The 27,776-nt window shown below is 26.0% G+C and overlaps 3 protein-coding genes across 8 annotated transcripts; 2 read left to right on the forward strand and 1 right to left on the reverse strand.

Annotated features, from left to right (window-relative positions):
* The first annotated feature begins 72 nt into the window (after positions 1 to 72).
* LOC114126930 (pre-piRNA 3'-exonuclease trimmer-like) lies at positions 73 to 12,992 on the forward strand. Of its 3 annotated transcripts, none has more exons than XM_050201510.1 (13): positions 73 to 529; positions 1,498 to 1,732; positions 1,800 to 2,084; positions 2,159 to 2,378; positions 2,594 to 2,695; positions 2,773 to 2,880; positions 4,243 to 4,342; positions 5,133 to 5,232; positions 5,317 to 5,406; positions 5,479 to 5,561; positions 6,148 to 6,255; positions 6,320 to 6,369; positions 12,545 to 12,992. In XM_050201510.1, the coding sequence occupies exons 1-12, from the start codon at positions 399 to 401 to the stop codon at positions 6,360 to 6,362; spliced, it is 1,605 nt and encodes a 534-aa protein (XP_050057467.1). In that variant the 5' UTR covers positions 73 to 398; the 3' UTR covers positions 6,363 to 6,369; positions 12,545 to 12,992. The 3 variants fall into 3 exon arrangements, with proteins under 3 accessions (XP_050057467.1, XP_050057466.1, XP_050057465.1); XM_050201509.1 differs by lacking the exon at positions 12,545 to 12,992 and adding an exon at positions 6,681 to 7,148; XM_050201508.1 differs by lacking the exon at positions 12,545 to 12,992 and having other exon boundaries at positions 6,320 to 6,650.
* LOC114126940 (selenoprotein S-like) lies at positions 7,289 to 9,115 on the reverse strand. 2 transcript variants are annotated; one of them, XM_027990991.2, is made up of 6 exons: positions 8,893 to 9,115; positions 8,735 to 8,824; positions 8,427 to 8,597; positions 8,262 to 8,368; positions 8,092 to 8,191; positions 7,289 to 7,724 (listed from the first exon to the last, which is right to left on the reverse strand). In XM_027990991.2, the coding sequence occupies exons 2-6, from the start codon at positions 8,790 to 8,792 to the stop codon at positions 7,639 to 7,641; spliced, it is 522 nt and encodes a 173-aa protein (XP_027846792.2). In that variant the 5' UTR covers positions 8,793 to 8,824; positions 8,893 to 9,115; the 3' UTR covers positions 7,289 to 7,638. The 2 variants fall into 2 exon arrangements, with proteins under 2 accessions (XP_027846792.2, XP_027846791.2); XM_027990990.2 differs by having other exon boundaries at positions 8,735 to 9,051.
* Positions 12,993 to 13,287: 295 nt separating the features above from the next.
* On the forward strand, positions 13,288 to 26,613 carry LOC114126939 (G protein-coupled receptor kinase 1). Of its 3 annotated transcripts, XM_027990988.2 has the most exons (17): positions 13,288 to 14,411; positions 18,152 to 18,228; positions 18,715 to 18,791; positions 20,630 to 20,731; positions 21,156 to 21,230; positions 21,297 to 21,358; positions 21,447 to 21,498; positions 21,588 to 21,779; positions 21,875 to 22,040; positions 22,240 to 22,381; positions 22,443 to 22,617; positions 22,880 to 22,992; positions 23,065 to 23,227; positions 23,304 to 23,472; positions 23,550 to 23,803; positions 23,937 to 24,101; positions 25,932 to 26,613. In XM_027990988.2, exons 1-16 carry the CDS (start codon positions 14,299 to 14,301, stop codon positions 24,087 to 24,089), a joined length of 2,085 nt encoding a protein of 694 aa, XP_027846789.2. In that variant the 5' UTR covers positions 13,288 to 14,298; the 3' UTR covers positions 24,090 to 24,101; positions 25,932 to 26,613. The 3 variants fall into 3 exon arrangements, with proteins under 3 accessions (XP_027846789.2, XP_027846787.2, XP_027846790.2); XM_027990986.2 differs by lacking the exon at positions 25,932 to 26,613 and having other exon boundaries at positions 23,937 to 24,996; XM_027990989.2 differs by lacking the exon at positions 25,932 to 26,613 and having other exon boundaries at positions 13,359 to 14,411; positions 22,892 to 22,992; positions 23,937 to 24,996.
* The last annotated feature ends 1,163 nt before the right edge of the window (positions 26,614 to 27,776 follow it).

Here is a 27,776-nt window from a genome sequence, read left to right on the forward strand (position 1 = left end):
TTACAGTATCAACCGCGGTTTTTTGTTATTATCGTCACTATTATCACAATCCAAGACTGGTTATTATTTAAAAATATCATGAATATTAGAGTAGTTAAAGAGTAATAGTTTCACGAAACATAATAAATATATTCAATATTTATATAATATCAACTGTGCTCGTAATTAACTTTAGAATAAGTTAATCGGACAACATTTTAAATTTTACAGTACAGTTACTACAGTTTAAAATATAAATCAAATTAATAGCTATTATATTTATAAGTTTAGAATTTATATAGGTAATAATACATATAAGAATAGGTTTTTCCCGATGTCTGATATTAATTAGAATCTAATATCTATATTCATTATTTTTAATATTTTTTAAATTTTATTTTACATTAAAATTTTTAAATATGTGTGAGATTACTTCTGAGAATTTTTATTCCAAATTACCAGTCATCGAAGACGCAATCAAAGAATCTGCTTTTATTAGCTTAGATATGGAATTTTCCAAACTATATGACAATGTATCAAAACCATTTAGGTGAGTTATTAGTGTTATCGCCTAAATAAATTATTACATTAATTCAAAATATAAATAATAATTCTTATGTATAATGTAGCTAAGTAATGTCTTGGTATATAATATATATTTTACCGAGAGATATTTAGGTTATTCTTATTAAAAAAACGAAAAAAAAATATTTTTTAGTTACATACTCAGTAGTAGGTTAAAAAGAACAAATTCTTAAGCTATATAATAGGTAGTATGCATTTCTATTGATGTAGGATATTGGTGTTAATGTTATTAATTTTAAAATGTCAACTCAAATCATTAGATCTATTCTCAGTTATTTATTTGCCTATTTAAGCATACAATATGGACGTAAACCAAATTATATTTTATATTAATACAATTAAAATTTTAAGTGTGATATAACAGTGAAATATAACATTTAAAGCACTTAGTTTAGTTTTTGAGAAAGAAAAGGAGGAGTCAATAAACATAATGCCAAAGTGGTTCATTTAAACTTAAGTTAGTAGAAGCGTTAGGTAAATTAGAAGTTGTATGTTGAAGAGTGAATAACAGAAATCCTGATATTTCTTTAAAAATAATCAATAATGATTCTTAGTTATTGCTAGTATTATCTCATACAATAAAAAAAATTGAATATCACATTTAAAAATGAAGGGTCCCATCTCTGAGTAGCTTCCCCTGATCAATATCTTATAGTATAATTATTACCATACAATTTTATATAACAAAACAAAAACTTGTTTTTATATTTTTAATTTACCATATGACCAAGCTTGTAAATTGTTCAGCTTTCTGTTTGATATATATCTTTATTTTTAGTACAATGTATTGAAAATTATACTAATTCTAAGTATAAGAGTAAAAAAATAATAAATAAAATATTTATTATATCTACTCATATATTTTAATTTATCTTTGAATAATTTCATCTAATTGATAATTGCAATTTACTCATATTCTAAATGCATTTACAGTTTCTTTGATACAACAGAAGAACGATACAAAAAATTGCGCCAACAAGTATCTGATATAACCTGTATACAGTTAGGTTTAGCCATTTATGTTTATGATGCTAATAACAGAACATTTGGCGTGAGCACTTACTCATTTTATACCTACCCTACGACATTTTATAAATCTGATAGTGTGGTTAATTTTCAAACATCATGCATTGAATTTTTATCTAAATTTAATTTTGATTTTAATAAGGTAAATTTTATTTTATATTTATTTTAGTTATATATTGTATTTATTATTTAATTACTTTTTTGTTAAGTTGTTTCATAGCAGAGTACCATATTTAACTAATGAACAGGAATTGAAAATTAAATCAGATATGTTGGATGAATTATTTTTTGACAAATATTTTGAAACTAATTTAAAATTTCGTACCATTGAAGAAGAATTAATGAAAATATTAAAAATTGTTTCCGAATGGTATGATACAGCCAATTATGGAGATCAGACATTTTTAGAAATAAATGGATGTAATGAACCTGCATATATTATCTTGATGCAATATTATATTTTGAAAAAGTTAAAATATATACTCATAGATGAAGTAATATTATAATGAAAAGAAACTATTACCAACAATAATTTGTAAAATATTTATATTTATATTTTTGTTTTAAGAACCAATTAGGATTAAATATTACAAAAATTAAAGGTAATATTAACTCAGAAACATTAAACAGTGCAATTACCGAAAATTTAAAACTGAGTTTATTAAATAAAATGATGGGTATCAAACATTTAATAAACCTAATATCAAAATTGAAGAAACCAATAATTGGGCATAACTGTTCTTTAGATATTTTAATTTTATACAATCAATTTTTCACACCTCTACCTGGTTAGTATTATAGTATGTATACAGACATTCATTTTTATCATGTTAAATAACGTGTAATAATAATCTTAAGTGTATAATATACATTTACATAATATCAAATTGTTAATAATATGAATATTAGTTCTCCGTTTATAATTTATTAAATCCTATTGACTATTACACAATGTATTTATTACTTACACATAATATGTAGCAATATTTATTTTATATTTCAGAAAACTTAAAAGATTTTCAAAATTTTATATTTAACAATTTTGGTCCAATTTATGATACTAAATTATTATGTAAGGAAGTTAAACGCATAGTATCTACAAATGGTTTGTTAAGCTTACTAAATTATAGAGTTCAGACTGTCTTGTTTTTTTTAACTAAATAAAAATTATTTTTGCATTAGATAAGTGGATGGGAAGTTCTCTATCAGAAATATATTCATATTTAAAAGATGGAGAAGGCAAAAGATATTCAAATACTATAAGTATTCAATTGATTGGTATTGAAGAACGTAAGAATATAGAATATTTAATATATTATTTCACTACTTTTTGGTAATCCTGACTACCGGCCAATGCCGCAATTACCACTAGTCTAATTCTGTTATCTAGACTGCATATACATGTTGACAACTGCTGTTTTCAGTCAATCGCTACTACCTAACCAAATAATTATTATTTAATAATTATTCCAATCGCTGTTAGCAAAATTATGAGCATCATTTTTTAACCCTGTGACCATGGATTAATCTGTGCCCGTGGCCTACCTTAGGTGATGTTGCATAGCAAATCGAGTGTTATTTTAATTTTGAATGTCTAAGTGAGTGGCAACGCTGGCCCCTAATTATCAAACAGTTATATAAATTCATGTGATGTCAAAAGCACGATAATCCATTTATAAGTGTTTTAAATATTATGTTTTATAAAGAAAGGTAGTCGCGATTATATGATTATATTTATTATATTATGATTATAAGTTGTACTATAATATACATTATATTAATATTATATAAATGATAAATTCATGTTGGTCGAGACTTTGAGGGAGTAGTCAGGATAACTGAAAAGTACCATTCTTTCTTTAGCAACAATATTTTTTTTTTTCTATAAGTATTAGTATTAAAATTAAAGTACTAGGTTTTGTCTTGTTCTTGGTAAAAACCTATTGATTTAAGAAAATTTAAGTTAACCATTAGTAATTACTTTTTAAGAAACACAAATAATAACTTTTTTACAATGACTATTTTTATGTTAAAAATAGTTTATGTGTGAACATTTTTAATGAATGTTTATTTTTAAATTCTTATATTTAAATACCAAAAATAATTGTTTATATTACAGCGGTTCCCAAACTTTTTTAGAGTTTACGCCACCCTAAAAATTAAAAAAAATAATTGCGCCTCTCATGAATAAATAAATAATATAATATTTATAGTATTTAAATATTAAAATATTTTTATTGTTATGACAAAATAACACGGCACGCGCCTCACAGTTTGGGTACCGTTGATTTATAAGTTATAACTTATAACTAGGGCTTGGATTTCAACGTATTTGCATCCTTATGTTTCAAGTATTCCGTGTTCTAACCACAAACATTTTTAGTGGATTTCATACTTTTTAAGGTCTTTAATGCATTTTTTTAATTTTTTAGGACACTTTAAACCTATTTCTCATATAAAAAAAAAAATTGATCTCATTGAAATATAAGTACTACATAAAATAGTATAGTACTACGTAATATAAATTATTTTTTAGTTTTTAGGTCATAAATGCATTTTTTTGACATTTTTAGGGCATTTAAATCCAAACCCTAGTTATAACACATAATTTTATTACATTTTAATGAAAAATTGTTTTTATTTATATTCTAGCGCAAGATATGAAATTGCATCATGCTGGATGGGATGCCTATTACACTGGTTATTGTTTTGTTAAAATGATTCACATTATTAAAAGCTTTTCTTGTAAAAAGTAAGAAATTAATTTATTGTATGAAAATATATTATTTTAAACATATTTTATTTAAAATGATAAGTTAAATTAATTTATAATAAGAATTGTTGTATACATATACATAATTCATAACTATATAAATTATTATATTAACTTAACTTTTTTTTTATTACAAGTCCGCAGTTAATTGTTAGAAGTAAGTTTAAGTATATGTTATTAAATGAATGCAATTTTTATATAATTTTTATAGATAAGAAAATATTTTAAAAAACAAAAATAAATGTGTGTGCCAGTTTGTATCTGGAGCTTAATATTGATGAGTTAACATCCAATATGGGCTCACCGTTTTCTTTGCCGTTGTGTAGTATTCTTTCGAGATTTCTTTTTCAGGGGGGGGGGAAGGGCTAGACTTATTTTTTGTACTTTGACGGTCTCGATATGTCTTTACCCTTTCTAAGCTAGTTTTGCCATTTTTACTGTTACACTCTTTTGTGACATCCAGTTTTCACAGATTTACTCTATCACAATTTTTCTGTTAAATTTTGCATGGTATGTATACATGAGCAACCATTAATCTTTCGTTGCAATTTTTCGTAACATCACATTTATACCAATTCACTCTAGACCCGTTGTTTTACACACACTCGCGTAAAGATGTTAACACATCAAAAATACATTTATTATGATTCTATAATAGAATAGACCATATTGATTATAATTAATGAATAATTTTTTTTTAACGATATTATTTATTTTATCAAATAAATTAATTCATTTAAAATTATTAACTTTTCATAAATATTTATAGTGAAAAAACAAATTTAAGATATACCTTAACAGAACTTTTCAAATCAATAGAATTTTCTAAAAACAAGTTATTCACAAGTCGATCAATATCAAATATTTTGGTAAGTATTTGTTAATAGTAAAAGGTTTATATTACATTCAAATTTAGATATTTTATACAAAATATGTATTGTGTTTTATTAAAGGATTTAGAAACCAATGAACATAATAATCAGACAAATTATTTAATTATTCAGAACAAAGGAACTTTTTACAAAGCTTTGGATTTAAAAAAAGTAAATAGTATTATAATGATATTATATTGTTGTACATTATTTAATTTCATTGTCATTGTTTTTTGGTTTCAGCTTAAATATGATCTCAAACAAATTTGTAATTTTGATATAAAATTACTTTCAAGCTATACTGCATTGGTTGCCTTCCCTTACATGTACGTTTCAATAAATTATCTTACAAAATATAATGTACATACTTGATTCTATCATAGTATATTAATATTAATACCTCCAGCACTGATCTAAAACCACTTGACTAGGATTTGTTTTAAAATCTTATGTTAACACTTCAGTGGACAAAAAACAATATTGATACTAAGTATAACCAACCGCTGTCTTAAATTATCCTCTGTAAAACTAACTGGTTTTCTGAGTATATGATGTTAATTATTGTTGTTAAGTTTTCAAAACATAATCTAGTTGTGATATTTCTCCTATAAAAAAATATATATATATATAATTTAAATAGAGGTTGTTTATCAAAAGTTATTTTTATTTTAAATTATAATTATTATTAAAAGCTGTTATTTAAATTTTTAAGAATGTTTTCGATATTATTGGTTATACTGCAATGCATTGTTTGTTTATCTAAATATACTTTTTACTTAAATTTGACCAAGGATCAATAAATAATAAGTTTGATTTACATTTCAACTAAGTTTCTTTAGTTTAATTTATTTAAAATTATTTGTATTAATAATAATTACTTATTTAATATTATTTTTTAACTTTTTATGATAGGCATAGCCGTCTTATTTATGCACTAAAAACAAACTACAATGTGGAAAATTATACAATTTATCAAAAGAAAAAAAGAAACAAACAAATTATTGGGTTCAGTTTAGTTATGTTAGTATATTTTTTAAAACTGTTGAATAATAATCAAACATTAATAAGAAAAAATTATTTTCAGGATAACTGTTAGTGTAACAATTATAAAATATTTAAGGAAATAATTAAGATGTAAGTATAAATTTTTAATATTTTAATGTATTTAGTGTTATAAAACTATATTTATAGTATTTTCATTATATTAATCATGTTAGTAATTTTCAAAGAATTTTACACAATTCTTTAAAAAGGTTAAGAAATATACTTTATTAGTTATTTATTGTTGTTGGAAAGCCAGGATTAAGGCCTACAGTGCCAGTCAGGCTTTAAATAATTTGGTGCTGTATTTTTCTAGACATAAACTAAAATAATTTATATTTTGAGGAGAAATATATTATTGATTTTGCAATGAAGTGTTTTATTCTTTTATCTTCACCTATTAGATAAACAAATTTTTATACTCATTCAAAAACACTAAAAGCATAATATATTAAATAAAAGAAGCATTAAAGTTCACACTCATTGCAAGGTTGAAGTTAAAATACAGCCAGATTCAATTTATCGTTACAAAGGAAGACAATAGCATTTTATGCTAACTCTGCTATATGACCAGTATGTTATGTCAGAAAAGAATACTTCATAAAAATCCCAGCTCTTCTTTCTTTTAGTTTATGTCCAGGTAAGGACTATTTTTCAAGTACAGTAGAACTCTGATTATCCAGACTAATTAATGTCAAGGGTGGTCCGGATGATTGACATGGCATATCAAAAGTTATATAATTGTATGTACGACATATGTATTTATTATAATATTTAACTGAAACAAAACAAACTTTAATTATAATATGTGACATATTTTAAAATAAAAAAAAACTGACTTGGCACTTAATTTTTTTTTCTCGTCCGATCGATAAGCGTTTGTTTAATCAGAGTTCTACTGAATATTAATGTAATACTAAAATTAATTGCTATCTATAATAGGTCAGGTAGACAATGCACTGAATTCCATACAACATTTTTGTACGTATTCAATAATAATCTCGATATGATCTACAATCTACATATTTTTGCTTTTTATTAATCCCTTTATTGTTAATTTATTACATACCTTATTTTAAAATCAATAAGTATAAACTCCAAGATTATTACTTATAACAAATATTAAAATTCTTAGTGACATAAATAATAATATTACGTTTTCAGATTAATATTGAGATGTATATTTATAAATTATGACCAAAACATAACATTTTACAATGTTTACACTACTGTAGATTCAATGTACTGCAAGTTTTTTATAATATATACTGAAGAAATAAGTTCAATAAGTAATATGAAATATAAATTTTAAACAGATACTAGTTATTTGATAAGGATATTTATTTTTATATATTTTCATTTTTATCCACACCCACCTCCAGAACATGCACTTCTCCTTGGAGGTCTATAATTGGAACCACTGCCAGATCCCATTAAAGGATTGTAATCTAAACAAAACAAAATGTTTATAAGTTATAAAATAATTAATGGTATCTAATGAATTATTCTTTTTTGTGTATACTTCATTATTAGAGAAATTAAAATTAAATATTTTATTAAATGAGTCATGGTATTTGCTTATAAGTAATTTATCTATATAAAATATACACCTTAAGATTAAGCTATTATATTTTAAATGTCGGTTAAAAAATTTACTAAACCTTGTCTCCAAGTATACAAAACAAAAATAAACTTGTATCAATTATAACTTCAATATTAGAAATGTGAAAAAATCATTTCATCATTTTATGAGTAACATCAGGTATAAACCAATTTAATTAATAGAAAACAATTAAATTTAAAAACAAGTATTACCTGGTTTTGATTTTTTTGGTTTTTCAGAACTATTGATTGATTGTCCATCTGTTCCATTATTTAATAATGCTTGTTTTTCTTCTAATATTTTTTTCTCTTTCTATCATATAAATAACATTTTAATTTAAAACGACTAAAATTAACAATAACTAATAATTAATTAATAATACTTCTTTTTGTTTTTCAAGTGCTAACTTAGCCTTTTTCTCATATTCTTCTTGGAATTTTGCTCGAGCTTTTTGTAGTTCTTCTTGTTTTTGTTTATATAAATCTGGATCTATAATTATATTTGGTTAATGTAATTCTATTAACCTCTCAGAGAAAGTTATACATACTTTTTTTAATGTCAGCATCATATGCAGCTACTGCTCGCTGTTCTGACCATTTTAAATAACGAGGCCATAATTTAGAGACTAAATATGCCAACAATATTATAAAAGCCAGAATGTACCATCCATTATTTTGAACAAATTCCAAACAATACCATAGGTAGTCTAAGAACTCGTCTATGAGGGAAAAACAAGATAGTTTTTATATTTAATTATTTCCATAGTCATGAATTGTAAGTATGTAGATGTATAGTGTTGAATGATTATTCGTAATTTATTTTAACAACCTTGAAATATTATTTAAAAAATCTCACCTGTAGGAGTTTTATAAAACAAATCTTCTTCATTTATGGTTATTTTAATCATCTCCATATCATCCACTTTTACACATTTGTCATTAATTACTTTTAAAAAACAAAATGTAATGCAATTTCTTTCATAAATAAGTATATTATGTTAATTCACTACCCACCTTAATACAATCGAATTTGACAACTTTCGGAGTAATGTTTAGTAATATTACTACCACGGACGTAAATACGTATATATGTCCGTGATCAATACACTGTACCACAGCAGCAGCTGCTGGATAGAACAATACTATATAGAATTATCAGTTCGTAGACCATAGGGTCCACCTTAGGTATACTAAGGTATATCTTAGTCCGTGATAGGGTCTATGTTATCACTACGATTTATCGTGTCAATATGTGATAGGTATGTTGATGCACGATTATAAAGTTCTTTATAATCGTGGTTGATGTTGAATTAAATATTGATAAATAATTACCATTATCAATAACAGTGTGACCAAGTAAATTATAAAGCTCAGACACAATATGTTATTACTTATTAATAAACCGAATAAAATATTAAAATGTTCATAAGAAAAATAAAGGAGTTAGAGAACATATTTATTTAATTTCATAATTTTTATGTTCATGACTGGGAAAGGAGTTCCATTAAGTTTTATCTTAGTTCTTAAGATTACTTAATATCACATGCTTAGTGTAAGGAGCATTAATCATAAAATCTAGATTAGGCATAATGTGTTTTATAAAATAATATATTGATTGAAATATACAATTTGTATACAATAATTTAAAACATTAATTTTTTCATCATTATAAATACAAATGGTATAAATTATTATGAATAAATGTGTTATAGATATATATACATTGAAAGTAACAATTTCATTACGAGCCACCAAAAAATACCGATCGATTTTTCTCGCTCTGTTTTTTTATGGGCACTATAATATTTTGTTTATTTTACGATGTAAAGTATGTTTTAGTGTTTTTCTTAGATACTCACTCTTTCTCATTGAAAATATAGAGGTTATACGGATGGTTCGGCAATTAATAATTCTACATTTCCACATTATTCGTATCTCAGTGTGACAGTGTCTACATATTTATTTATTAAATTTAATACATACCTACACATTTTGCAACCGTTATTAATGTAGACTATAAGTTATAATAATATTGAAAGATAATTATTACCAACTCCCATCTAACCAACCACGAGGATCTCACGGCACGTGGCTCGGTTCAGAAATCGACACATGTTCGAAAATATTGGCTTGGCACAATAATAATCAATTAATGATGTGTTGCGAAAAATTATATATTTATGGATTATGTGCCATGTCGTCGGTTATTGGATATTATAGTACCTGTGACCATCGTTACAATAGGTACATTATAATACAATTATAGCCTTGCATATAGTTGGATTTTGTGAAACACTCGCATACCTACATGGCTATTGGCTACATGTTTTTACAATCAAGTTTCGAGTGTGTATAGTTTTTTATAGAAGCCAATAATAATTAATAGTCGTTTATTGATGTATTGCATAGATTTTATTTACATAGTTTTTTTTTAATTTTCGTGATTTAATGGTTTTATTGTGAGCATAGTTTTTTTTTTTTTTTTTTATTATGATTAAGAGTGTTACATTTCCTATATATTCGCGCCAGTGACGTATTTACGGGGGTGGGTGTAAGGGGTTTCCACCCCCTCTAAAACCAAAATATTTTATACAATGGTTAAAGCAAAATAAAAACGAAGTACTAATATCTCGTAATTTGTATCATAAATATAATATTAACCCCCCCCTGAAAAAAATCGTATCTACGCCACTGATTCGCGCATTTCGCAGTGGTTGTTTCTGTACACCATGTAACACGAACATCTGCCGTGATAATGAAGGCTTGAAGGTTGGAACAAGTTCAAGTATCAACAGCAATCTATAAATTATATTTATAGGTATATTATGTACTCTGTGGCCTTAGATATACCACTGGTGTATAGCCTGTAATGAAGTTTCAATTTTTATTACTCTTAGCAGTAAGCTGCAATGCAACCAACAATAACCATAAAACACATATTTTATAATATTGTAAGATTTCAAACGGGTTTTAAAAATTAAAATACCTACTATTCCTAATTAGTTGTAACTTAAAATAACAATTACGCCATCGCACTTATAAATATTGTAATTTAATTATATGTACAACATTTTCCATATTACAACATAATTAAGAATACAAAAGGGTTGTATAAATATTTTTGTTGTGTATTACTTTCGGTAAAGATTATAAATTATAATACATTGTAACTCCTAAATTCTAACGTATAGTACCTATTGTCCTATGATTAGGGACAACGGAACCTTATAAATGATCAATGAACAATGAATATATTTAATAGTGTGTTTATTTTAGCTAATGTTCAATTAATAAAATAATTAGCTAGGTACTGACATTTTTTTTAAAAAGTGGCAAAAGGATAGGTACCATTTTTCCGTTCACTGAACAGTAGTTATCGAGTATAGTTCACAGTAATGGATATCATGTTAAATACTTAAATTTGAATTCAATGATAGGTACATGTATCATTGTATACAAAAAACGATTCTTAGTAGAAACATTAGAAACAATCTGTTGATTTAATACAATATCCTTATATAAGTACATTTCGTCATAACATTGTTTCATGATATTATTATTAAAGTAATTTATTAATTATTAGTATTATCTTATACAACAGGGATTAGAGTTGAACTATTGAAACCAAGAGCGCCAGATTTTAAAATGTTATGGAGGGTTGGTCTTTTATACATATACAGTTTTACCTAAATCCTACCATATATTTCTTATTTTCCTTTAACCGTTCGTTAAACAATTACTAAAATATAGATCTTTGTTGTATTGTATACTATAACATCCGAAAAAGAAAAATCTTAAGACAATATTCACATCAATTACGATAAAAAAAAAAAATGGAATGCATAAGCATCGCCATGTCGTGATCGTCATTTGGTCCAATGATTAATTTGTGCTTTCATTGTGGTGTATTGAGGTTCCTAATTACATTTTGCTAAATAACGTTAGATTTAAGGAGTGGATTTAATATGGATATAATTTTTACGGACAACGAAGTACTCAAAAATAGCTATTGTATACTACTATTGTATACTATGTTGTATGAAAGGTAAATTTTATTTTTTCTTAAACATTGCCCTAATTATATCATCAATATTTAATTATTATAATAATTTAAATTTATACCATATATTATAATAATTGTTATTGACCAATTGACCTTTAAGTAAATGTCACATTACCATAAGCCAGTGTCAAACAGGTTCATCGGTAATCGGTTTATGGACTTAAGGTATGAATAGATATAGATAATACCTTAAAATTAATCTGCATATCAGTGGCGTAGTTATGGGGGGATATGGGGATAGATCCCCCCCAGAGCCTTTTTTTTAATGTTTATATCATTGACTTATTGAGCCCCCCCACTTTATGTTTAACCAATAAATTGTATATCCCCCCCCAGAACAAAATCATAACTACGCCACTGCTGCATATTATTTTGAAAATATCGTTCTGAATAATAACATTCATAATACATGTAAAAGGTTTTAGGTCCCGTTATTCAATAATAATGTTTTTAAATTATATCAAAATAATAAATAGGATAAAAATGTCCATATTTTGAGAAAATCATTTTTCTTCGCATAATAAATTATTAATAAATATTTTTTTAATATAATTTATGACATTTTTAGTTTGTTAATAATTTTTTTTTTTTTTTGTCAACTAGTTACTAAAGCCAAACCAGCTACAACTGTCATAGGCATGACCACTGAGCACTAAGCAATAGTTGTTGTAAGCAGCTGTACATTTTGTCTAGATTACATATTACGCGCGCGAGAATTTTGAAATCAGTTACCACGCCGCCGACATTAGCGGCCGGTCATCGGGACACACTGGCGTACTCGATCACTTCTCACACGTGAAGCATCGCTGCCTCGTACGAAGTGAGGAACGACCGATTCCACAACACTACCCTAGGGCACCACGGACGTCGAGGTTCTCGCCCCCACGTTATCACTACTCGACAGTCAGTGTCCTGTCCTGTACCGTTTTAATCGAAACGCGCGCACGAGTGCTGGCCGCGTCTTCCCATCCACACACCACCACAGTGGCCACAGTATTGCCAGCACAGCAACAACAACAACAACAACAACGACTATAATAATATATTATAGTGACTATATTACTACTGGCGGCACCTTGCGATCGAAAACCGCGAAAAAGACGACAGATGCGCTGATATTCTGGCCGTCGGTCGCACGCACGCAACGCGTACGGCGTGATATCGCAAAGTGCTTTTTTGGGGGGGTGGGTGAGGCGGCCACGGTGACTGTAGTTGTAGAGCGAGACGTGAGTGATACTCGCGGGCATCGGCCGGAGCGCACCACCGAAGCTCACGAGCGGTGGAGGTGCAAGTGTGCAACGGCGGACGGAGATTTTTGTCGTTCCGCATTCGCACACGACTACGAACGGCTGTCCGACCCCACTCCGCTACCCGACCACGGACACTACGACGTTTTACGGGCGCCCGCGCGCGCGCGTTGGTGTGAGTGGCCGTCCGTGTTGGTGTGTGCGTAGTTTTGCGCGCGTGTGTGTTGGTGTGCTTTTGTGTGTGGTCGGCCTGTCGTACGACAATAATTATATCGCGACGATAATGTGCGCGAGGGCGACCTAGTTTCGCGTTACGTACACCGTACACTACGTGCCGCCGTCGGTTAAACGACCGTTGTCGTCGCCCAGGTGACTGATACCCGTCCGACACCATAACACTCAGCAAAACGATAATGATAAATAATTATTGAAATATAATTTATAAATAATATTTTCACGGACCGCGACCACCACCACTGGCCGGTTAGTGGGTAGTTAGTAGTTATTAACTACCACTACAGAGGAACCACACACACAACACACTCACTCACACACGTACACACACTCGCCCCGCAAATCGTCGGTCGGTTTTTTTTTTTTTTATTTATTTATTTGTTTATTTTATTTTTCGACGGAAACCCAAACGGGGTGACACCACATCACGACGTCGCCTGATCATCATCGTCGTCCAATTCGCCGTGGTCGTCATGTCCGACGAACGCCGCGGCCGCTGCCGTGGCTGCGATGACGACGGCCACCACAGTGACCGCGGTTGTTCCGTGTCTTACGGGATCGCGGCCGTCGCAATTGCTGGGTACGCGACTGCCGTGAAAACTGTCAAGTGATAATGGTTTTCCACCGAGTCTAGGCTGTCGACCGTCGTGGCCTAGGTTGTTGGTGTGGTGTTGGTCGTTAACTCAGTTGTTGTTTCTGCTGTCGTCGTCACCGCCGCCGCTGGTCGTGGTGGTTGTCCGACACGTCGTCCGGTTCTTACCACGATATCGTGTCGTTTCGATTTTTTTCCATCAAATTCCGAGTCGGGTCCGTTCGCGCCCGGACACCCGTTTTTTGTCAGTGTTCGGATAGCGTGTAAACTACCCGCCGCACACGATGGCCGATTTGGAAGCCGTGTTGGCCGATGTCAGCTACCTGATGGCCATGGAGAAGAGCAAGTGCACCCCGGCGGCCAGAGCCAGCAAGAAAATCGTCTTGCCGGACCCGAGGTAATATTATGCTCTACTTATGCGTCTATCATTGTTGAACGTCGATAACTAGTCTATTGTGTGCGTTTGTCTCGGTGTTGCTTTACTTGACTGACCCGACTGACTAGCATTTGATAATTACCTTTTATGTTTGGTGCAGATGGACTCAGAATTTCTACACCAAGGTCGTACTTATTCCCCTGAGGCCTATTCCTATACTTACTAACATTTGCAAAGTACCTATTATTATTGCTGTCAAAAAATTCAAAATGTCTCGATAGATCACTGTATAAAAACAGTAGTTAGGCAGCTCAGTACCAGCTCATGGAGCATCGTGAATGTTCAAGTACTCCTTAGTATGTGAGATTTAAAAGTATATTGTAGGTAAATTGGAAAAATTACAAAGTATTTGTTATTTTACAACTTAAATCTGAGTCCAGGCATAGTTTACATTAAACATATTTTTATTTCTCTCATAAGCAGAAACATAATTCAATGTCAATGATATTGTCTAAGAAATATGCCATATGACAATATATAGGTACTATGTCTGGGCCTGTATTTGTGGTTCTATAAAACTATGGTTACGTATATTTATAATTTGTTGACAAGAAAGCAACATCTGGATCCAATTTCCAAGAAATTGAGAAATTATATTAAAGTTTAATGCGCTCTCACTGCTCTAAACGTTTAAGAAAAATATACCTATTATTACCCTATTTAAACAACAACATATTTAGGTTTAATGACAACTATAAGAATATATTAAAAAGAACTAAAAAAACCTTTTTTAAATTTATTTGGATAGATGCATAGTAATTTGTTATATTTTTAATGAATACTTAATTGTTTTGCAGTTTAAAAAGTTAATTTTGTATAGCTACCTACCTATTATTGTGAATAATATATATAGGCAATATTTTTTATTATATATTTAAAACTATATTTGTTAGGTATATAAGTAATGATTGTAAAAAACTTAATTAAAAAAAAGTTTATATAAAAGATTAGTTACCTACCTTATACTTTTAAGTTAAAAAGTTATTAAGTAAAAATTTCATATAGACAAATATTATTGTGCCAAGTAAAATGTTTAGTACAAATTATTCCAGTACTTAAAATATAATTTCTATTGAAAAGTTTTCTTTAACAGATTTTTCTGTTTATGTCATCTTAAATAAAAGTTACTACCATAAAGATGTTATCTTGAGTGGACATAATTTATTTATTGTTGTACATTTGTTTTTATAGAGTTTGTACAAATGTTGAAATTGTGTCCTAAAGTATTTTAGAGCTTAGCCGATTTCATTTCAATAGTAAAGTTATGAAATGCAATTGTCTCTTACATATAAAATTATTTCCGATTTAATTAAACTCAATTTTCTCTTTTTAAAATAAAACTTTTTAGTTTAGTGGATGTTTTATTTTTTCTTTCTGTTTTATGAATATATGCCTAAATTATGACACATACTCACCTATTCCTTGATAATTTTATTTTTATTTTTGAATATATTTAAGATTTATCATTAATTTACGAATTACCGATGTTTTATTTCTTTGATACAAAAAATAGTTTTATTAGTATAAATAAATAGTCTTGAGAATATCAAGAAATATTGTTAGATTCAAATAAAATATAATTTTTTAATTTTAAATTATAAATGATTGTGAATTACCTAGGTATTTAAACTTAATCTCAATTAAAAAAAATATGTTAATAATTTTATACTTAAATTATGATATTAGTTTAGCTTGCCATGAAATTATTCTTCTACCATTTAGATTTAGTTGATGTCTGCCTCTTATATCTTTCATATTTTTGATGTTTTAATAATTTGTTATTAAATTGTTATACTGCAGATAGAAAAGGTACGAAAACACTAAGTATGTTAGGTATACTTTTGAAATTCATGATATAATATAGGTATACCTAACAGTAGATACTGTATATAATATTATGAAGTACCTACCTTAGTTATTTGGTGTCTGTCATCAGTAATATATATATATACTAAAAATACTGTAGTATTAAAACAAAAAATACGAATTTCCTACTCATTTTAAGTGACGTGCACAATGATTCATTGGCAATCAATTTTTGCAAAACGTAAATATTATTCAGACAACTCAAGCTTGTATTTATTATTTTATTAATATTATCTTTATTTTGAATGTTTAATTATAAATACATTATGATAAGTATAGTATTTAAATTTTATAACAAATGATTAGAACACCAAAAAATATGAGAGATATAAGTGGTGGACGTCAACTAATCTTGAGTGGCGGGAAAATACTAATTTGACAGACGTCAACAAGACCAGTTACTAAATTATTTATCTTTCTGAATAGCCATTAGAGATTACATAGAGTTTACTTTTTTTCTTTTTATTGAAACTTTGTATAACCATTAGTCTCGACAATTATTATACCTATTAATTAGATAGACAAATATTAATATACAGCGATTACATTGAGGTAATACTATATTTTACTTCTAACATGTAATAAATGTAGCATGTTAAATAGGTTTTGTTATTTTTATAAGTAATGTGCATTTTTTGCCTTTTAAAATAATGAAATTATTATAAAACCTAAGTGTTAAAAAAAAAAAAAACTAATAAAATGTCAATATTGTAAAGTTTTAGAACTCAACTATGTATAAATTATATATATATCTCAACTATAGGTACTTTTTCCTATTTTATTTATTTATTTTTAATTATCTTATTACTGTAATATTAAATATCCAGGTAATCAATCTGGCAATCACACATTAGAATTTTTAATTTAATTAAATAATTAAACTACATTTTCAACATATTTATTTTTGGAAACTTTTGAAGAGTAATTTAAGTAATAAAGCAACATTTTAAAGTAAAATAACAAATTAAATAGTTTACTTTTGAAGTAAATATATAAATTATAAATGGACAATATTCATTAACATAATTGTTTTGCACAGAGCATAGTATATTTGTGTAATACTTAAAATATGTCCTATAGAATTTTAGAACAAAGCCGATTTCATTTCAATAGTAAAGTTATGAAATGCAGTTGATTCTTACATTTTTTAATTTTTATAAATTTGAATTTAATTTTATCAAAAAAAAAAAAAAAAATGATAAAATTAAATACAATATAATATTAAATAATTTTCTAACTATCTATAGATATAGTAATGGAGTAATAATAAAATTAATTACATTTAGTTCATTATAATGTACATTGTTTTTTACCTTCTTGATTTGTTTACAATACAAAAGTTATAGTAGTATGCAGTAGCGGTGTGAACTTTTTTACTATGAAGCAACTACTTTAAATACATTCCCACTCACCAACTTTTTCACATTTTACACTATTCACACATTTTAAAAATAAGATTAACCATTCAGAATATGAATTTATTGTTTTAAATTATAATTTATATATTTAGGTAATGTTCTCATCTTAAGGTTTAATAATTGGTTAACTCACTCTATTGTCAAGCTAATTACACAAAATAAGTTCTGCTCAACACAAATTTATTATTTTATATATTAATATTATGTAAAAAAAAATATCTGTGGATATTGCAATATCTTAACCATACAATCCCTATATCTTTACATTAATAAATAATTTTGATTAAATATAAGAACAATTTTAAATTTATTACAAATGAAAATAAATAGTTAGAAAATACATTTTAGTTAACCATGTTGTTAAAATTTAAATTTTATTAGTATATCTTTGTTTAATAAGTGTTCTTTCTTTTTTAGCGTTCGAAGTGTAATGCACAAATACCTTGAAAAAAAAGAAGAAGTTAATTTTGATAAAATCTTCAATCAAGTTTTAGGTAATTTAAAAAATGAATTTATCTCACAGTTCGTCCTCTTGCATACCTATTTAAATACTATATAGCAGGAGTGGACGATCTAAAAAAATATACTTCACCTTTGAGGTTCGACTTCCATCATTTTTTTTATTATTGAATAACTTAAATTATTAAGAAAAATATAGAGCATGAAAAATAAATAAAAAATAAAAATAAATTCTAACATGATCAACTAATTGGCTGATCCTGCTATATAGTATATCTATTATTCTGTTCTGCTTAAAGTTTATATTTTGTATTAAGTACCTATTAATTAATATTTATTAAAAATCATGTTTCAAAAATATTTAAAAAAAAGTTAATCTTAAAGACAAATATAGTGAACACCTTTACATATTGTTTTACAATAAAATTAAAATTTATATATTATTACCTATATATAATATTTATTTCAAATTAATAAACTTAATAATATTGAAAATTATTTTATTGCTTTTAATGTTCTAGGTTACTTGTTATTCAAAGATTTCTGTGAACATCTACCTGAAGATGAGCAAATACCTGAAATTAACTTTTATGATGAGGTAAGATTTATAATTCCAGTAAATATATACCAATGTATTCATTGTTCAGATTTGAAAATAAATAAATAATTTAAATATTATCAATCTACATTTTCCCTAAGGTAGTTAGTATAAATAAACTTAATTTTTTAATTGCCCTATAATTTTATGTGTGAAATTCTCTTATTATGCTTTTTTACTAGTTATATATTTTTAATCAAATCTTGGTTATGTAAAATATTTAATACCTAAATTTTATTTTTAAAATTGGTTTGACTTTTTAAGATGTTTTTACTTGGCAATTTTTTATTTTATAATGTAATGAAGTATATTAATGCTTATAATTTATTTTTAAATAAATTAAATAATCTCTTTATTATAAATTAAATAAAAATTATAATTTAGTACGATATATTGATGTATGTAAGCTAGTAATGTATGAATAATTATTGAGCATCAAAAAATAAAATTATGTATATATATTAATAACCAATCTTAAAACCCAATTATTTATGCTAGAGTTAAATTGTTTTTAATCCCAACATACTTTCGTTTGCGAAATATAAAACTTTGCCACTATTAAAAACAACCATTATTTGAGATGACATATGACATCATAAAGCAAAATGGAAGGAGGCCTGGGGACTGAAGTTTTTTCATCATAAAAATAGGGTGAGCTTTGTGGTCAAGTGGAACTGTTACAAAACAGCCCCTGTCATCTTTCCTTGTAACTTTAATAAGTGACCTCTATACACTGTAAACATGTCTATCCATATAAATTCTCAACAACTTGAATCTTGCATCTCCATTGAGATTTTTTTTTATACATATACATTGTTAATTTTATCTGCAGTCTTACTAAATATTAATCTTAAAAACATAAAAAACATACATTATTTTTATAATAAATTATTTTTTGGAGTAATTAATAAAGAAATGGAATTATAAATTAGGTAGTTAATGTATATTGCAAAATTCATATTTTTAATTAACATATTTATAAATAAATAAATAACATCTAGCCATAGTATAAAATATAAATATATTTTAGTATTAACTATATAAAATAAATCATGAAAATATATTTTATTAAATAATATAGTATGTAGTAGTGTAGTATCTATATTTACTATATCAATGGTTTCTAAACTATGTTTCCCCTTGGGAGGCTCAAGCATTTAACAGGGGAAGCGCAAGATAAATATTGATATTGTACTTATGTTCTTTTACATTATAAGTACCAGAGCTAGATCTAGGGGGCTAAACCAGGGCATTTTCCCTGGAAATATTAATAGGGGGGCTCCAGCTATAAAATATGTTAGATCCGGCCCTGAGAAGTACTTATATAATACTATATACTAATAAACAATATTGTTTCATTTGTTCAAGGAATGTGCAAATAACTTTTTTATTTTTGGGGATGTGTGAATTAAAAAATATGGGATCCTCTGTATTTTATATCAATTATTTAGGTATATAGGTACATATTTATGTATTGTTTTCAGAATAAAATTTTAATTTTATCAATAAATCAATATTGTGTTAAATATTATTGATAATAAACTATATTTTTTACTAATGTATAGATAATTTTTCTCAATTATAGAGATCATTGTGTTAAATGTATCATCAGAATGTTTTATTTGCTTTTAATTATTTTGAAGTTTACTAACAAAAAGCCTTTTGGTCTTTTAATATTAAGTTCGTTCATTAGTTTTTAACAAAAAAAAAAATTAAACAATTTGCTTTTTTATAAATTATTGATTGTATTATATTGTAATACAAATTTAATTTATATACATGTATATTGTATATTGATATTCTGAGTTAAAAGTTGTATCTTTTTTTTTTTTTTTTAGATCAAAAGGTATGAAAAATTAGAATCAGTTGATGAGAGAAGAAAATTAGCTAGAGATATTTATGATAATTATATTATGAAAGAACTTTTGTCACATACTCATGTAAGTAAAAATGATTTCATTAGAAAGATAACAATAAATTTTCAGAAATTATTTATTAAACTCTTAACAATTTATAACTATAATAATGTAATCTTTATTTTTACATTTCAGTCTCAACATTTCTATCCAATGCTCATAATCAAACAGCTTATTATATTATTGAACTAATTATTCATTTTATCAGCCTTTTGAATCATTATTTGTTGTTTATCAATTTTTCTTCCCTCTCAGTTCCAAATAAATATATCCTAACTTAATTTTACTTTTTTTAATCAAAATCATGTATCTTGTATTCATTGCATAAATTATTTAAATTATTAACTTATACACTTGTAACTTAAAGCTGTTTCTCTGTTTAAATGTAATAATAAATAATCATAGTTTCATTTACTCCTTTTACATTAATTTTAATTATATTTTTTAGAATTATCCTAAAGATGCAGTAGCTCATGTTCAAAAATATTTGATGAAAAATGAAGTGCCTGTTAATTTATTTGAAGTAAATAAACTACTCTTTTAAAATTAGTTTTTATGTAATCAATAATCATATATTTTTTATTTTTAGCCTTATATTAAAGTAATATTCAATCATCTTCGAGAAGAACCTTTTAAAAAATTTTTAGAAAGGTATGAATACTTTTTATTTATTTTTAAAACTATTTTAACATTATAGTTATACTTATATTAATAATGTTAATTGTTTATTTTTTATTAGTGATAAATATACTAGATTCTGTCAATGGAAAAATTTAGAACTTAATATTTCGGTAAGTAATTTGAAGTATATATAATATAATATATACCACATACATGTTTAAATTTGAAATTACTAAATGATAGTATTTTTTTATTTTAGCTGACCATGAACGATTTTAGTGTTCACCGTATAATTGGTAGAGGTGGTTTCGGTGAAGTTTATGGTTGTAGAAAAGCTGATACTGGAAAGATGTATGCAATGAAATGTCTTGATAAAAAACGAATAAAAATGAAACAAGGGGAAACACTTGCCTTAAATGAGCGTATTATGTTGTCTCTAGTCAGTACAGGGGTAACTATTTATTATTCTAATAAAAATTATATATTTAAATATGCAATTAAATGACTCAATTGGTTTAATGATTTGTTATTTAACTTGGTTTATAGGTGGACTGCCCTTTTATTGTCTGTATGACGTATGCATTTCATACCCCTGATAAGCTTTGTTTTATATTAGACCTAATGCACGGTGGTGATTTACATTATCATTTAGCACAGCATGGTGTATTTAATGAACTTGATATGAAGTTCTATGCTGCTGAAGTAATTTTAGGTAAATATAACAAAATTAGTTAAATATTTTTATTTATATAAAACATTAATTTTCTCAGTCAAGTTTTGTGATTATTTTTTCTATTAGTTATGTATAAATACTTAAAATTATATTTTTTAAATATTGATTTAGTAAATAAGTATTTTATATGTTAAGATTACCCTTTACATATTTGTAACTATAAATTTTTTATAATTAGGCTTAGAGCATATGCACCGAAGATTTATTGTCTACAGGGACTTAAAACCAGCCAACATACTTTTAGATGAGTATGGACATGTACGAATATCAGATTTAGGTTTAGCTTGTGACTTTTCTAAAAAGAAGCCACATGCAAGCGTGTAAGTTAAATAACATTGAATGTGTTGAATATGACCATTTTAATATATATTTTTTAATTAGGGGAACACATGGTTACATGGCACCAGAAGTGTTATCAAAGGGAACAGCTTATGATTCAAGTGCAGATTGGTTTTCTTTTGGTTGCATGTTATACAAACTACTTAAAGGCCACAGTCCATTCAGGCAACATAAAACCAAGGACAAACACGAGATAGATCGAATGACCTTAACAATGGTATATATTTATCAATTCTCAAGCTTTTTAATTTTTATAAAATAAAAGCTATTTTATTTTTTTCTTAAAGTGTTTATTAGTTAAGACTATAAGTAAATAATATTAAACATACTCATTATTTTTTAATTGAATTAATTTCAAGCATGAATTTAATAAATTTAATATTCATAAACACATTAAAATAATTATGCTATGGTTTATTATTTATAATATAATAAAATATGTATTTGTTAATTTTGTTAATTCAAATTAACAAAAACAGTTTATGTTGCAGAATGTAGAACTTCCAGATTCTTTTTCAAAAAGTTTAAAAGATCTTTTAGAAGGACTTTTACAACGTGATATAAATGAAAGAATTGGGTGTCGAGGAAGGGGGTAAAATAATTTCTAACATTTATAACTAATGTATAGTTTTTTTTATTAATTCCATTTTTTCTTTCTATTTAGGTCTGATGAATTAAAAGAACATCCATTTTTTGCGGGACTTGATTGGCAACAAGTATACATGCAAAAATATACACCACCTCTTATACCCCCTCGAGGAGAAGTTAATGCTGCCGATGCATTTGATATTGGTTCGTTTGATGAAGAAGACACAAAAGGCATTAAAGTAAATTAAAAATTTTTTTTATTTTTATAAGTGAAATATATGGATAATAATTTTTCTGAATATTTATACATAATAGTTAACTGATGCTGATCAAGAACTTTACAAAAACTTTTCTATAACTATATCCGAAAGATGGCAAAATGAAGTTGCTGAAACAGTATTTGAAACAGTAAATTCTGAGGCTGATAAAGCTGATCAAAAAAGAAAGTCTAGGCAAAAAAAATTCAATGAACACAATGAAGAAGGTATATTAATAATAAACAAATAAATAAAAAACATTTATAACTAATTAAATAAATGTAATCTTTTTTGTTTTCTTTAGAATCTGATTGTATTCTTCATGGGTATATTAAAAAATTAGGAGGACCATTTGCATCTGCATGGCAAACAAGGTATGCTAAACTATACCCTAACCGGTTGGAGTTACATTCAGATTCGGGTTCAGTAAAAACCGAAGTAATCACATTAGACCAAGTATTAGAGGTCAGTCCTGAGTTAGTAATTGTTAAAAATGAGCAATGCATTGTATTGCGTATGAAAGATGGAAAAGATGGCAAACTAGTTCTTACCAATAGTGTAAGTTTTTTATCAAAAATTACTATTACTATAATTATATATTCTGCTTGCAACATTAATAATTTTACTACATAATTCATTGTAACTTGATAATTTGTATTTATATTATTGTAAATATAAATTACAATTATAGGATGAAATTGGTTTAAAAGAATGGGCATTGTCATTACGGTCTACACATAAATCCACACATGATCTGTTAAAAAAATTGAAAAAACCAGGGAAAATGTTCATACAAGAAGAAGCTGATCCACTAACATCCACTACAAACACCAACGGAAATTAGTTACATAATAAGGTATTAGGTTAAACAAATCTCTTTGAATGAATCTCAAGGCTTCTCTTTAAATTAAATTAAATATTCTGCTTTATCCATCCCTTTCCTCAGTTCCCAATTTTTGTCGACTATTCAGATTTAATTTGCTAAGGTTAGTGTAACGCTACTTTATAAGACTGTGGTGTTTCATTATTTCTTGTTATTATATCGAGAAGACGAGAACGGATAGAATAGATCAATCTAATAAAATACTATTTTTTATACATTTTATAATTTTTTAGTACAATTTTTTCTAATACATACATTTTTGAGCATTATGAAGACCATATTTAAAAAAGAAGTTCATGACATATGAAAGTATTTCTGATATTTGGTGCCATAAAAATCTTTAATCTCAATCTACAATCATGTATTGTATTTTCTATTGTACATACATATTTTTTATTTTACTTATGCCAGTAAATCTTTTTAGTCGAGTATTGTGAATTTGTAACAGGTTGTTAAAGATTGTATATTTCCATGTATCAATTTAAAATTACATTTTCTAAATTTAAAACTAACAAAACAAAAATTATTTGCATGTCATATCTTAAGTATGTGTAAGATAAAGTTATATTTTACTGTTTTTATTTTTTATTTTAAGTTATGTCGTTATGCAATAAATCATTTTTCTTGTTACTTTTTCAAAAATACTCTGAAAATTCTAAAATGTTTTAAAATTTACTTTTTTAGAAAAAAAAAAACAAAAATTAAAGTAATTTATTTATTATATTATATAGATTTCATTATTTTGAATTAGTTTTGTATAACTATGAAGAAATATAGATAATTCATTGATATTGAGAGATGGGAGGAGGAAATTTTGTTTTAAATATGAAAGTCAAACATTGGTGTATTTTGTAGCTTGAATCGGAAATCATATTATTGTTGTAAATTGTCAACCTTGCAGAACTTTTCAGTTGTAAATATTTTCTGTTTAGTTTTAACTACACTTAACCTATTCAAGCTAGATTTCTTAAGTAAATAAGATGGTAGGCAATTTTTTATGATTAACATTCTTTTTTCAAATTGCAGTTAAATAAGTAAATTCTGTTAACCATGTAATTCAATTTGTTTATCAGTATCTTAAAATGCATTTTGACTGAATTAACATCATGTCTAGTCGGTAAATAATGTATATTAATCCAATTGTGGTTTATTTATAAATTGTACCATTATAAATTGGAATACATCATAGTGATTTCGCTATTAAGTATCCGCTTTTTGGCTCTCTATTGAAGTCATCCAATTAAATTTATAACAAGACTGATAATTTCAATGTGTTAAAACGAAAAAGAAATTCATATAATTTTCATCAATATTTTGATCACTGTCTAACTCTTAGGACTTAATTTTTCACTTTATTTGCACCTCATAAATGATTTAATATAATATGAATAGAATAAAACATTTTACTTCAAACTAAGCCTTATCAATGTTAATATTATGACATAAATTTACAAATTTCTTATGCCAACTTACTTATAATTTTTTTTTAATGTCGACAATCAAAAAATATATATCTTTTACAATATTGTGGCCAACAAAATTTGTAAATAAATTTTAATTTTAAAATTCCTGCATCATATGTTATAAAAACTTTGTAAATATTATATTATAATATATGCTAGTCTAGAAAAGTAGGTAATTAGTAATTACCAATTTAATTATCAAATAAATATAATTATTATTTAGGCCTAATTAGGTTTAATATGAAATTATAAATTGCTTTTGAATTACTATTTTGTCCACTATATTTTATATTATTACTATTGTTTTTGTTTTGTTTTTTTTATTATTATTCACATCTAGACAGTGTACACCGTTTGTCATCACCTCAAATTAAATCAATAATAATCTCAATGTAATATTTAAATTTTAATGACCATTAGAGAGAAAGGTATATAATATATTTAAACATAACTTACAGTATAATTGTTAATATTTAAATCTTCTACCAACTTATTGTTCTTTTTATTGTTATTTTGTTTAAATAAATAAATAAAAAGTATTATTTTTATTGTTAATTCATTTAAATTTTTTATATCTTTTGTTACTTTATTTATTTATTTTATTGTATTATTATTTATATTTATTATTATTTTGTTATAATGTATATTATTTATTAATTTAACCTAGTCTTTAAAACCGTGAAAATTACAACTTTTATTGTTTTAATTAGCATTGCAATCCCATTGTAATAAATTATACAATTAACATCATGTATACACACATTTCAACTTAATGAGTATTGTAATATTTTAGATATGATGTTTATCTAATATTATATTACATATGATTTAATTAGGTGCGATTGCTTTTTTATCAAGTTATTAAGATTGTATGAAAATATAGATTAGAATTTAAAAGAAAAAACTTAATATAACTTGATTATCCAGTTATGTATAATTATTGTTTAGAGTTAAAATAAAATTTAAAAAAAAATGTATCAAAGTGTAATGCAATAAATCCCATTAAATGTACACACGTAAAATGTATTTCAGGGAATTTTTATCGATATAAACCTTTGATCCTCTGCTATGTTTGTCTATTGTTCATTTTAACCAAGTGATTATTTTATTTGATCACCATTTGGAATTGTTCCAAATGTTTGCGTGGTTTTTGGAAATGTTCTTAACTTTCTCAGGTATTTCCAAAATCTTAATGTCTTTGGAACTACTCCAATAGCTAACATATTTATAGATGTATTGTATGAGACTAAGTAAAAATGCCACAACAATATCAAAATGAATTGGACATTGCCAGTGGGTTTTGGAATCCTCTTGCCAATATATTTCAATACAAAACATTGTAACTATCAAAGAAAAAATATATCTTGTCTATTAATTTTCTGTTTAAGTCCTTGTTAAATAAATTGAAAATAATTCCTATTTTATCAATTATTTTAATTTGGTACTTTTATTTGTTAAAACATGAACTTATGAATAAAATAAAACAAGAATCATTCTCAGATTATTAACTATTCTATATTAACTATTTTATATTTATTAAAAGCTATACAGTTAAGTAATATTTGAATTTATCATTTTTCAACAAAGTAAAATTAATAATAGGTGGTAACTTATTGGTTAATTAAATTTTGAAAAAAGAATGTGTCGTGTATTGGTTAAATTTTAAGTTGGATTAAATACAATTTAATACAGAAATTTACTAAATTCTAAATATTCTAATACAAATGTATTTTTAAACTTTTTAAAAGATTAATTGTTAAGTAGGAAGGAATTTTAGTTCTAGTAATAGATTTCTGTATTCTGTGAAGCATTTAATTTCTTCTTTCACAATACCATCTATATCACAATTACATTGTTCTATTGACGGCAAAGTTTAATATAAAAATGGCAAAGAATTACCATAATATGGAAACTAATCTGGATCCTATTGAGTGTTGCTAATGACTTAAGTTGATGCGATGATACCATAGTTTCTTGAATTTCTTGAAATAATGATTGATATTTGATACAATATTCACTTTCATATCAATAAAACTCCAAGAGATAAACCTTAAGCTGAAATAAGTGTTTCTTAGTTTCATTGTAATAAAATTCATGATTTTTATATTTTATGACTTAAAAATCAACTAGGATATAATCATATATTTGTCTTAATTTTAGTAGATAAAAATAAAAATAAATTCTT

Source organism: Aphis gossypii, chromosome 2 (genome assembly GCF_020184175.1).
Source record: "Aphis gossypii isolate Hap1 chromosome 2, ASM2018417v2, whole genome shotgun sequence".
Lineage (NCBI taxonomy): Eukaryota > Metazoa > Arthropoda > Insecta > Hemiptera > Aphididae > Aphis > Aphis gossypii.

Bases quoted from the DNA above. Each gene is read 5' to 3' on its own strand.
- LOC114126930 (XM_050201510.1), top strand. From the start codon at position 399: ATGTGTGAGATTACTTCTGAGAATTTTTATTCCAAATTACCAGTCATC. The intron at 2,085-2,158 runs GTAATATTATAA...TTTTGTTTTAAG, and splicing joins AATATATACTCATAGATGAA to AACCAATTAGGATTAAATAT. The intron at 2,696-2,772 runs GTTTGTTAAGCT...TTTTTGCATTAG, and splicing joins ACGCATAGTATCTACAAATG to ATAAGTGGATGGGAAGTTCT.
- LOC114126940 (XM_027990991.2), bottom strand. From the start codon at position 8,792: ATGGAGATGATTAAAATAACCATAAATGAAGAAGATTTGTTTTATAAA. The intron at 8,369-8,426 runs GTATGTATAACT...ATATAATTATAG, and splicing joins TGATGCTGACATTAAAAAAA to ATCCAGATTTATATAAACAA. The intron at 7,725-8,091 runs GTAATACTTGTT...TGTTTTGTTTAG, and splicing joins ACCAAAAAAATCAAAACCAG to ATTACAATCCTTTAATGGGA.
- LOC114126939 (XM_027990988.2), top strand. From the start codon at position 14,299: ATGGCCGATTTGGAAGCCGTGTTGGCCGATGTCAGCTACCTGATGGCC. The intron at 18,792-20,629 runs GTAAGATTTATA...TTTTTTTTTTAG, and splicing joins AAATTAACTTTTATGATGAG to ATCAAAAGGTATGAAAAATT. The intron at 23,228-23,303 runs GTAAATTAAAAA...TATACATAATAG, and splicing joins AAGACACAAAAGGCATTAAA to TTAACTGATGCTGATCAAGA.